The sequence below is a fragment of the Hydra vulgaris genome, chromosome 03 (assembly GCF_038396675.1).
Source record: "Hydra vulgaris chromosome 03, alternate assembly HydraT2T_AEP".
Taxonomy (NCBI): Eukaryota; Metazoa; Cnidaria; class Hydrozoa; order Anthoathecata; family Hydridae; genus Hydra; species Hydra vulgaris.
In genome coordinates, this window is record NC_088922.1 from 51352501 (window position 1) to 51366471 (window position 13971).

Here is a 13971-nt window from a genome sequence, read left to right on the forward strand (position 1 = left end):
TTTAGAACTCTTTTCAATTCTCCCTAAACTATTTAATAAGTGCTTGACTGAGTCTTATTTTCCTGCTTGCTGGAAAATAGCATCTGTGGTTCCAATTTTTAAAAACGGTGGAGAACATTCTGACCCCTCCAATTATCATCTGATAAGTCTTCTTTCTGTTATTAGGTGAGGTGTCAGTACATATATTGACTAAGAGGTTGACCAAGCAGTATCTAGATATGAAAGACACTACAACTAAAAAAAAAAGTCTTTTTTTATTTTACTTATAGAAAGTTTTTATGAAAAATTGAAGTGCATCACTCACTTTTCAAATTGAGATGCATAATATGTTTTCATTATTATTTTCTTATCACATCAATAAATTATTTTGCAAAAATTAATAAAAGTGATTTAAAAAAAAATTATATTAAAGAATACACTATAAATTTGAAGGAAATTATATATACTGATAATGATAAAATAATATGACAGTGATGTTGATAATGATGATAAAGATAAAAATAAATCTAAATTAGTATATTTAATATATATATATATAACTAAATAATAAAAACCATACATGTATTGGATCAATGATGTCAGAAACTTCGTGTAGATTAATAGTAACAACTTGCTGACTTATCAGATCTTCTGTATAATCAAGGTTATGTGAATTACTCATAGCCATGTTTGTTTGTTTTAACTTTAATAACTGCTTGCTTTTCAATGATATTTTCAAAATACTCTATAATAAAAGTCATTAAATTTAATTTAAAAAAATATACATTATATTAAAATATACATTATATTAAAATATATCATTTTTAGAATATGAAAAATATATAGTATAATAAAAATATAACATGTATAATGTAATAAGAATGTATACAGGGTGTTAACCATCTTGATGGCACCGCATATAACTATGATTAACTTGTGCCGTCAAATCTCCCCCGGCCGGAGTTGTCTATCGAATTAAATTCAAAAATACCATATAGTGAATGTTCTTATTACTAACATTTTATTCGACCGAAATTCTATTCGATTAAAAAAATTCACTTAAAAGACATAGACGTCTTATTTGACTACAGTAACGAAAAATTTTTTAACAACAAAAACTAGTTTGACTTTTTAACATTCTATTCGAACAAAATTCTATTCTATTGAAAAACATTTTGCTTTAAAAACCTTAATATTGTTGAAAGACTTTGACGTTCTATTATTAATTTAGATTCAAGTCAATAAAATTAAAGTGACAACAAAATGTCTTCAAATAATGGAAAATACTATTTTAAAGAGAAATATAACAAAATTCAATCAAAAATATTGTAACGTTATTTGAGAAACACAAAGAAACAACAAGTGTGCAAAACTATAGTCAACGGTGTAAATCAGTAGTAAGCAAAAGTCCTCATCAGTCTGCATCTTTTGTAAGCGAACATCCTCATCAGTCTACATCAGCAGTAAGTGAAAGTCCTCATCAGTCTACATTAGCAGAAAAGGAAAACAATGTATACGCAGTTCCTTTAACTTCAGTTCTTGAAAAAAGAAAAAAAAAGAAAGTCAAACCAACACAAATACCAATCAAAAATGTAGATGACCTATGACTTCAAACAACAGAAAAGTATGAGATGTTATTTCCCGATTTTTTTTATTTGTCATCAAGACAAGGTTGGTTTTGTAAAGTTTGCATATTGTTTGCCCCTGGAAAAAAAAGTAATCAGGCATTTATTGAAAACCCTGGCAAATTTGCAGATCACCTCTCAGAGCGTGCTAATGATCACTTAATTACGCATAGGCATACTATAGCTTTAAAAAATAAACAAGCTTTTGATGAAATGTCTAAGCAAAACTTGAGTATCTGGAAAATGCTGCCTGAAAATACCCTTGCAAAAGAAACATTAAAAACAAGTAACTCTTGCTTAGTTATTAAAACCTTCTTTCGAGTCACGCATTTGTTAATCATGAAAAACTGGGCACATACTTTTCAGAAATTATTGAACTTATTGCTGAGTGTGGTTGTAAGGAAGTTAAGGCACACGTTTTGTCTGGCCCAGCAAATGCAACATACATGTCTCCAAAATATATTGCTAAGTATATAAACATTATCTTTGATTTAGTCAAAAATCCTTTACTCCACTTAGAAGTGGTGGGAGTTTTTCTTTTTATTCAGATGAAACTTATATTAATTATACATACTTAAGTGGCATGTATAGTTAACTTAGATTAACTATACATGCCACTTTCAAACACAACGACATAGTTAAAGAACACTTTATAGGGACAGTTCCTTTAAGTAAGCTCACCGGTTCTAGTCTATCAGCTCCAAATGTTTTTAATGTTATTCAAAAATTTTTTAGAGCTAATAATATCTTATTTAAAAATGCTTGCTTTGCTTTTATGGACACAACAAGCATCTACTCTGATGTAAAAAGAGGTTTAAAAACCTACATTGAGGATGCTGTACCACTGTGTTTGGGTCAGGTGTATAATTCATTAACTTGCGTTATGTTTTAAACATATTTTGAAGGACTTTCCTACTACTATGGAGGTAGATATTTTTTTACTTAACCTATGGAAGTTTTTTAAGTACCAAACACTAGCTATGCATTTGCTGCAGGAATGCTCCAAAATCTATGGAGAACTAGAAACCATAGTTCCAGTGTGTCCAAGTGTAACTCATTGGACTGCACATGACTGAGCTTGTTTAGTTGTGTTCAAAGGTTATAAACTGATTTTACAAGCTTTGTCAACATGCTATACCAAATGAAAAGAAGCAGAAGCACTTGGGCTATTTATACAAGTGAGTTCACAATCTAACATTGCAACAATATGCTCTTAGATGTGTTTGAAGCGATTCGCCTACTTGTGCTAGCACTACAAAGTTCACAAGTAGGAGTTAGTCTCAGCGACATTCAAACTTATGTCAATCAAGCTAATCATAGTTTAGATGATTTAATTTCGGGTACTCAACGAAAGTATTTCACAGAAAAAAATTTTATTGAAATGAAATCAGCGACTGATGAAATAACTTTTTTGTTACCAGCCACAAGCCAATTAAAAAAAAAAAATCTTTGACCTAAGTGAGTTTGAGTTAAACATTTTTAGATCTTTTGTTAACAGTTTTAAAAGTGAAATAAAAAACACTTTCGCACAAATGGAATTTTGGCAATCGCTTTCAATTTTTTGACCCAAGACGATTGCCTAAAACACTCAGCCAACTGTCTAGTTATGGTAAAGAAAGCTTAGAGCAACTTATAACTCACTATTCATAATTATGTTATTTACTAGAAAGCTTGATGATTGCAACAGATGGTCTGAAGGAGTGTTTTGACAACGATTTGTTAGAGTATTTTGTCGACGAGTTAAAACATAAAAATCATAATATGAGAAATACGTTGTAAATTGATTATTTAAAACGTAAATCTCATATTTTGATTTTTTTATTTGAGACTACAGACAATTGGTGAATATTTAATGTTTGTAATTTTTTCACGGAATATTCACAGTGATTTCTTTGTATTTCAGCCGTGTTTTTACAATTTTTTTTTATAGCAATTTAAACCAATCTGAAAGTTTTGTTGTAAAAATTTAAATTTTACACTTATAATAAAAAAGTAAATTAATAAGAAAGAATTCTATATTCACAGTTATTGTAATTAATTGTTTAAACTTGGAACTTTTGTAATGAAGGATCTTTTTTTTTTTTTTACCGACAGCAATCTAAATTCCTAATATTATGTTAACGCTGTATAAATTTTATTCGTGGGTAACACCCTGGTATATTGTAAAAAAATTAAACTTAAAATTAAATTATAATATAATACAAATAAATATAAAACGTTAAATAAAACATATAGTAGTCAAATAATTAAACAAAAAAGTAAATCTTAATTACTAAGTAAAAAATAGTTTAGATATTCTTTTAAGTTTTAAAAATAGCAAAAAATATTTTTAAAATAATATATGAATCATTATAAACTTAAGAACATACTTTGATAAAGATATCTGGAGCAATTTGCAATGATAACATATATTGTCCAATGGTAGCAACAAGAACATGTGGAGAAGAACAAACTATTAAAAAAAAAAAAATTGGTTCAAAACATAAACTCGTAAATCTGCAAGAATTGCAAGTTTAACTTATTGAACTTTTACATTTTACATCATCGCCATCATTATGATTCATCATCATTAATCATCATCATCATTGTATTCAGTTGAAAAAACGTGTATTCTGTAAAAAAAATTTAGTATTCTGAAGAGAAAACTTTGAACTCTGTAAACTCTAAGCACTGAACCTTGATGCACTGAGCATCACTCTTTTCACCATTTGTTTTGATTGTGTCAATTTCATACAAATTTATGATAATTGTTACCAGTCAATATTTAAATACTTCAAAGCCCATAACATTAACCCTCTTGGTACAGTGTAAAAATCTTTTTCAAGGTCAACAAATAAGATCTGCAGATTTTTTTTCTTTTCCAAATATCTTTTTTAAAATTTCCTTACAATAAATTTTGCATGTTGTTTCCTTTCCTGGCCTAAGATCAAATTGCATGTTATTAATAAATACACTACATTAAAAAAAAAAGACTTTTTAGCCCCTGCTTATGTTCTGTGTGCAATAGAAAGATTGAAATATCTGAGTTTACATATTTCTAAACAAGAAATCCAATGAAACAACTTAAAACATTTCAAAATAGACACACCTATTGTTTTTCAAATATCCGCATACTAAAACTTGGATACCTTTTAATTAACACTTCAAATTACATTAATATATTTTTTAATTCTATAAATACATGTTTATACTGACTGTATTTAAGAAACTGATAGTTTGCTGAAATCTCCTATTTTTGATTTGCAGTTAAAGTAAAAATATGTTTAAATTTTCATAAAAAGCACAATTTTAGTCATGCGGCCTAGGGAAAAATTAAAGATGTACATTTTTTGTAAAATCTACTTTTAATTGTTATTGAAAAATAGCACTTATTCTGCTAAATCTGACATGCAGTTCTATTCTGCTAAATCTGACATGCAGATTAACAATAAACGTTTCGCTGAAACTTTAGGATTTTTAAATTTTTCATTAATATTTGATATTTTGAATAGAAGACACAGTAAAAAAAAAAGTGAATTGAAAAAAAAATTTTCATTAATATTTGATATTTTGAATAGAAGACACAGTAAAAAAAAATTAGAATTGAAAAAAAATATTCATCATTATCTCTTAAAAAAACTTGAATTATAAACTTCCTTGAACCATTAGGGATTAGTTTTATTAAGAGCTGTGCTTTACAAAAGAATATCTTAACATATAGATTTACATCAATTAGAACAAACTTCCACACCCAGTTGCATCAGCCAAGAATATTTTTAATTTCAAAAGAAGAAATATGATTTGTATATAACAAACATCAATGATAAACTTTAAAAAAAAACCATGAATGTTGAAAATCTTTAAATTGAGTTTGAAACATTTAATATTCTTTATACACCATTTTCACGCTGTGTACTTTTGTGCATAAGAAACGTCATATAATTTACTTTGCTGTTCCTAATCTAAACCTATTTTCAAATATATATTTAAAACTTAATTTGAATTAGAAATGTTGTTTGCCTTTTCAGCTTGGTGATAGTCTTCTTGTTTATTTTTAATTCCTTTTGATTGCTGCCTGTCATTTTTTGTTGGGCCAAATTTATTGTAAAGTATCAGATAATTTATAAGTGATTGAACTTATTCTCATTTTTAATCGCATATTGAAAATTATGCAACTTGTTAAATTACTGCCAAAAAAAAATAAATTAAATATCAGCTCAATGAACCAAAACAATTTATAAAATATTATAGAATATCTAATAAGAACTTTTTTCAGGTTTTTAAAATATAATCTTGTGTGCTGTCATCATTTTTGTCAAAATTAAATGAACTAAACTTCAATTCTTGTTTCATTTTTTTAATAAAGTTTTTACTTTGGTTTAGCAAATAAAAACTATTTTGTATTTTTAAAGTCAGCAAGTAATAAACTAAAAATACTTAGTGCAAGAATAGAAGAATAAAAGATTCACATTAAGCAATTTGCCCCTAGCTTGCATTATACAAATGAACAAGCTTGAACATCTGTTAATATCAAGCATTACTACAAAGCAAAATATGTGCTGAAAGTACTTTTGCCACAGTTAATTCACCTCCCCAAGGAGGCTACTTAACTGTGGTTATAACCTTCTCCCAACCATTTAACTTCAAAACATGAACCTTGAAAAACAATGATGCTGAGCAGAGAAACAAGTTGATACTGTGGTAGATGTGGTGGAGATCGAAATTAAATAACAAGTATTTTTTTATAATTTTTATTTTCACTCGACAAGAACTTTTTATCAAGTAACTTGTCTACAATTTGATTTTTGTTTGTTGCATCATCAATATATTCACGTAATGCTGTGTATGTAATAAAGTTCTTCTTTTGAGGCGCGGGTAATAGCTTTGGGGGTTCCAGTCCTCCTCAGAGAGATTTAGATATATATATATATATATAATATATATATATATATATATATATATATATATATATATATATATATATATATATATATATATTAAAATGAGGAAAATTTATATTGGCGCAATATTGTAAACAACATTTAGCCAACATAGAGATAAATATTATACCAATATTACACCATTGTTGCATGGTACTAGGGAACTTAATAACAACTCTTCCTCTTATTTTTTTTTAGTCTAAACACTGTTTAATAATAATATTGCAACTTAACAATAACAATGCTGATTAAATTTGTGAATAAAATTAACCTTACTTTAATCACAAAACATCTACACTCAATCTTATTGCTGTTTTACTATCCTTGAACAAGAAATACACTTAATTATTCATAAACTTCTATATTAAAATATACCATTTTAAAAGACTTATGAAAGATAAAATCTGTATGATTGTGAGAACAGAGCAGAACCATAAACAGGGGAAGATGAATCATACCAAATATACTTGTTTGTTGAACCTGTCTTTTTCAATAAGTTTTTGTTTGATACTTATGGAACTCATGACAGGATTATGAATGAAATTATATTTTATGCATAATATGCTTTTAACAGGCTTTACTGATAATTTTTTTTCTTTCTGTTGGCCAGCAATTACCGAAAACAATATCTCTACAGAGGTGTTTTCAATACTATTTTCAACAGCCCATAACTACAGGATTTATCTGGCAGGTTACTAAAATACTTGACCTTAACATAGTTAGAAAGTACAATTAAATTTTTTTGTGTGTGTTTTTCTTTACATTTTCCTATTTTCTATAACTATTTTTACCTTAACTTTGTTTCTTTTTAAAAACCTAACAATGTAAGAATATTAATCGTGGCACAATGATTCCTTAACTTGAAAAAGGGCTTTCCCTTCTGAATCTGATCTCAAGTAGGGATACTGTTTATTTTATATAACTGAAAGCTCTTGGTATTGGGACTACTAATAAGTCCAATGTTATGTAACTTGCATAACCTTTGACCTATCTATCATTGTAAGATGCATTAGATTAACACAAGGAAATTTGTTTATCTTTGTGAGAAACAGAAACATATGTTCCAGCTAGGCAAATTTTGCATTTATCCCTTTCTTAAGACTAGAAATCATTTTATTTGGACAACATTATTGAAACTGCAGCTATTTTTTTACTTTTTTTAAATTTTAAACTTTAAATTCAAGGTATAATCTCTTTTGCAGTAGCAACCAAAATACTTTATAACCTTTATGTTAAACATTCATGACTTTCGTTTTGGCAAGTTTGGATGCACGCACATTTGAAAATAATATGAAATAGAGAAAAGAGAATGCATTTTGTTTGAGCATTCTCAATAAATTGGTAAATTGACTAAAAACATTTATATTTAATAATTTTTTTATTTTCAATTATATATATACTCAAAATTTAAATAGTTAATGTGAAATTTTTTATAGAAACAATCAAAAAGAGGAGACTTAATGTTTTTCTTTGAAATCCCCTGGAGCCTTATTTTTTGCCTTAAAATCTGGAGATCTCCGGAGAAATATGGGGATATAGGAACCATACTTATTACAATCTTTAATCAATCACAAATGTACTACAAGCATGATGGAGAAATTCAAGAATTGTACATATATGGCTGGACTGCTAATAATGTTGACCAACTACAACCTACGCGATAGTGGTGTAGTGGTAGAGTCCTCGCCTCATAAGCGAGAAGTTCCGAGTTCGATCCCCACCACATCCCTGGTGGCACCATGCTCAACTTGTTTCTCCGCGCAGTGGCCTTGTTCGTCAAGATTCGTGTTTTGAAGTTATAGCGTTGAGAAAGGGTTGTAACTACAAAAAAGTAGCCTCCTCGACTGTAGTGGCCTTTTCAGCCTTGGAGAGGTGAATAATAATAATAAAAAAATAATAATAAATAATAACTACAACCTAGTCAGCCTGAGAAAAATGTTAAGTTTGTATAAAAGTATATACTTTTTGAAATGAAGTTATTTTAAAAAAAACAGTTGTACAAATTTTTATTTGACATATGTTATACATTATTTCATATCATTATTTCATAAAACTCGAAAATTTGAAAACTATATACCTGTAATAGATAGTACATTTATTTATAATGTATTTTAATGCATAACACATTTTTTTTAGCTTGATTACAAAAAAATACGTTTTTATCTTAGAATGGCAGTAATATTAAAAACAATAACACAAACAACAAAAACAACAATATCATTATTAGTAAAAACTATATGGTTTTCTGAAACATTACTTACAAAGCTGCTTAAATGTCAAGGAATGGGTATAAAAAAGATTCAACAGATACAATCCAACACGATAAAATATTTTTGGTCCTTCAACTAGAAAACAGTCAACAATTCGAACCTAAAGTGGATTGGTAATAATAAAATTTCAAATTAACAAACAACAATATATATATATATATATATATATATATATATATATATATATATATATATATATATATATATATATATATATATATGTATATATATATATATATATGTATATATATATATATATATGTATATATATATATATATATGTATATATATATATATATATATATATATATATATATATATATATATATATATATATATATATATATATATATATATATATATATATATATATATATACACACACATATATGTATGTATGCATGTATGAATATATGCATGCATGTATGTATCATTTCTCCTCAGGTAATAACTCCTATGTGTAAAAAACAAATTTTTTCAAGAAGAAATTTAGAAAATATATTAACATTAAATTTATATAATGAAAAAACATTAATACGAGCTTTTCGGCTAATTTCTAGACAAAAAAAACAAACGTACTTTTTAAACTATTAAACACACATTTTCGTTATATTAGTTTTAATTGCTTTACAAACTTGATTTTTTAATAGTTGCGTGTAATTAATTAATTTGCATATATTTAAGCATTTACATGATTGCATGACATAAATTTTCAAGAGTTTATAAAATGCTTATATTATAGCATTAATCTATTAGAGCTTCATATTCACTAAAATGAGTACTAATATGATGTCTGCACTTTTGAAGATGTTATTTTTTTACTTCCTTGCTCTAGATACCTAATTTTGTAGTTGCAAATTCTTATGAGTGTTATATTTATTAACTTTGGCATGAGTAACAAATGTTACCTTTTTTAAAAAGTGATCATTTTCATTTAGTTGCTATGGTTACCTACATTGCATAGTAACTTAGACAACTATAATTTTTCACATTTTGTCTACCAACTGGCCTACTGTGCACCCTAGTAGTAGGAGTTAGTAAACTTTGTATGGTAATCTTCCTATTGTTAGTATACTTTATTATTGACCTGATCAGCAAAACAGGTCACTGCGAAAGGCTGTGTTAATTTTTCTGCAATATTCAAATAAGAAAGCAGTTTTAAAGAATCCACAAAATGTATAACCACAGAAATTAAACTTAAAAACCATATGTATATGTGTGTGTGTATATATATTCCTATACTTTACGGCTTAGAAAACGTGTGATAAAAAATGGCCCTTCACTTGTTTATGGTTTTAAAGTTGACAAAATCAAGGTTAGATTATGTCAAAACACATTAATTTAATTGCAAGAGGTAACTAAACCACAAAACCATAAATTAAAAGACTAGAATGTTTTTAACTTCCTGTTATGTGTGTATATATATATATATATATATATATATATATATATATATATATATATATATATATATATATATATATATATATATATATATATATATATATATATATATATATATATATATATATATATATATATATATATATATATATATATATATATATATAAATATATACATAACAGGAAGTCATAAATGTCTTAACTACTGTAAATTTTTACACATTTGGGGAATATATTGACACTATTATAAAAAGAATTCTGTAAAACTGCTTTACTTCTGCATTTTTTTTTAAATATATTTATTATGATTATTTTTTGAGCTCACTTATTTTTGTAGTTTTTTAGAAAAAACTTAATTTACTCATTACTTATTTTGTAGAATACCTTGAAAATATAAAAAAATATAAAATGAAATGAAATGAAAAAATAATGAAAAACAAATTATTCAAAAAAGAACTAGATGTAAGACATACCAAATGAGGTAATGGAAGTCTGTCAAAGATAAACTTTCTTAAAGATGGGAATATTACAAGCTTATGGCCAGCAGCCTCAGCATGTGATGTAACATATGATTCCAGTTTTGAATAAACTTTTTTCTAAATAAATTATAAACATATTTTGTAAAACCAGATAAAATTGATCAAGTCTGTATATATATATATATATATATATATATATATATATATATATATATATATATATATATATATATATATATATATATATATATATATATATATATATATATATATATATATATATATATTAGGGTGGTTTTTAAAACAATCTTTTTTTTTAAATGTCTGCTCTTGCCCTCTTAGTGTGTTCATATAAAGTGTATCATGTTGGATCTCAAAAGAAGCGAAATTATATAAAAATTATATAAATAATCATTATTTTATGTAAAAATTATCATATTAAATTTCACTGCCTAGAAAATGATATTTTTAAACTAAAAACTAAAAATATGCATTTTTAAAAAACTTTAAAAAAAAAAAAATATATATATATATATATATATATATATATATATATATATATATGTAATATATATATATATATATATATATATATATATATATATATATATGTAATATATATATATATATATATATATATATATATATATATATATATATATATGTAAATATATACATATATGTATATATATATACATATGTATATATATATATATATACATATATATGTATATATATATATATATATATATGTAAATATATACGTATATATATATGTATATATATATATATATATATATATATATATATATATATATATATATATATATATGTATATATATGTAAATATATACATATATATATATGTATATATATATATATGTAAATATATACATATATGTATATATATATATATGTATATATATATATATACACACATATATATGTATATATATATGTATATATATATGTATATATATATACAATCAAGTTTTTGAGATTTTTTGTGAAATGTGTAAAAAAAAGACGTAATTTGCTACACGCGCATTAACTTTATTGATATTGTCATGAATACAATAAATTTAACAAAGTAAATGTTGATTTTAGTTTATTTTAACTAGTTTTAGAAAGTAATTTTCAAAAATGAACAAGACATGAAAGATAGGAGACATTTAATCGCTGGAAAAGTGCTTTTTATATGATTTTCTTCTATGAGAGCTATTCGGGCAGTCACGCTGTAGATTCCAGCAGTAATTAGCCATCATATGTCTGTCCCATCTGCCTTGGTACCTTTCCTCCATCACCATAATATCCTGATGAAATCTCTCCCCTTGTTCTTCGCTAAAATCTCCAAGGTTTTTTGTAAAACTGTACAAGTGACTGTGAAGATAATGCAATTTAATGCTCATGTGTACACCCAGATTTCTAAATCTCAACAGCATGTTTTGTACCAGTTCTTCATAATTGTCTGCCTTTTTATTTCCCAAGAAGTTCTTCACTACCAACACAAAACTATACCATGCAGCAGCTTCAATGTCATTCATTTCCTTAGGAAAATTTGAATCTTTAATGAGTTTCCGAGTTTGAGGACCATCAAAGATTCCTGCCTTCAATTTTTCGCTACTAAGACCAGGGAAAGATCTGCAGATGTACATGAAGCAATTACCATCTTTGTCTAATGCCTTTACGAACTGCTTCATTAATCCTAACTTTATGTGAAGTGGTGGAAGAATGATTTTTTCCCTGTCCACCAAAGGTTCGTTCACTATGTTTGATGCTCCTATTGTCAAGGTGTCCCTTGGAGGCCAATTCAGTTTCTCCCAGTGCTGATGTTTTGCTCTACTATCCCACATGCAGATGAAGCAAGGATACTTTGTGTATCCACTTTGCTGTCCAAGTAAAAAGTTGATCATTTTTAAATCAACACATATCAGCCACGAATGTTCATGGTAGCACAGTTTCTCCATTTTGACATTTTTGTATTGTTCTGCAAGTTTAGATGAGTGAGCTACTGGAAGAGATGCACACTGATTGCCATTGTTCAACAAAACACATTTCAAACTCCTTTTAGAACTATCTATGAAAAGCCTCCAGTCTTCAGGACGATATACTTGTAAACCCATTTGCAGCATCAGGCCAGGAATATCCTTACAATATACAAGTAGGTCATCTTCGCAGAAAAATTGAAGAAGTGCTTCTTCTCTGGTCCTGTAAGATGTAATTTTAGTTCCAGGCGTCAGACAATTTTTTTCACTTAGCCTTGAAGCTAAAAGTTCAGATGCACTTTTTGAGAGGTTGAGGTCTCTTATTAGATCATTGAGCTCTCCTTGGGTAAACTGTGTAGGTGTTCTGAAACTTCCTTCATATTCTGGTTCACTTCCAGAACTAATGCTTAGCTCCATACCCTGCATTTCATCATCATCAGGTGGGGAAAGGTCAGGTAACATGGCAAACACATGTACAGGCACATCTTCACAATGAGGGACAGGCCTTCTTGCAGATTCCATGTTAGGATACTCCCATTTTTGTTTCTTATGCTTATTGAATCCTTGCACTTGCACTGCACAGAAATAACAGTCATCATGATGATTTTTTTGCTCTCTCCACACCATTGGAACACCAAATTTGAAGCTTTTTCTTTGTCCTTTGCTTCATTTTCGAAATAATTCGATACATGCTTTGCACACTATGTGTGGTGCCCAAGACTTGTCTTGGTCCCCAAGCATAACCCCAAAATAGGCCAAATACACTTTTTTTATGAAGTCTGTTATGTTTCTTCTATGTTTTTGCAGTGTATATTCACCACAAATGTAACAGAATGAGTCTGGATCATTAAGACAACTTCTTCTTGATGAGTTCATGCTTTTCACTGGAAAACAGACAACAACATAAAGTTAGTGCAAAAATCAAGCTATGAACAAACTTTTAGAACACTAATCAACAAAAAACTATATTGAGAACTGCTCAGTTCAAGTACTAATCCCAAGAAATTAATGAGATGATGCGTCACATTTACCAACAAGTGCTATAAATAAGATACCAAAAATATCAAAAACTTGAGCCAATCTGGCAAAACTGATAGCATATTCAGAATCAGCACCCCAAAAATACCCCAAATTCATTAAAATATTTTGGACACCAGTAATTTTTGTTGTTGTTGTTGACCTGTGTATTAGATACAGCAGTGATCAGTGATAAGGTTTTTGTTCAATTTAAGTTTAAAAAATGAATTGTGTGTAGAAGGTTTAATACTAATGATTTCTTTTATTCCTTTCCAGGTGTTTTTAATATTATT

General features: G+C 27.1%; 1 protein-coding gene across 2 annotated transcripts in view; it reads right to left on the bottom strand.

Annotated features, from left to right (window-relative positions):
- Positions 1 to 13971, bottom strand: part of LOC101238076 (GTPase-activating protein skywalker) — a 63512-nt gene that overhangs the window by 32991 nt on the left and 16550 nt on the right. For both annotated transcript variants that reach the window (XM_065793581.1, XM_065793582.1), the window contains 4 exons: positions 10671 to 10793; positions 8785 to 8893; positions 3974 to 4056; positions 560 to 724 (listed from right to left, as the gene is read on the bottom strand). In XM_065793581.1, the coding sequence (XP_065649653.1) occupies positions 560 to 724; positions 3974 to 4056; positions 8785 to 8893; positions 10671 to 10793 (480 nt within the window). The remainder of the gene's footprint in view (positions 1 to 559; positions 725 to 3973; positions 4057 to 8784; positions 8894 to 10670; positions 10794 to 13971) is intronic.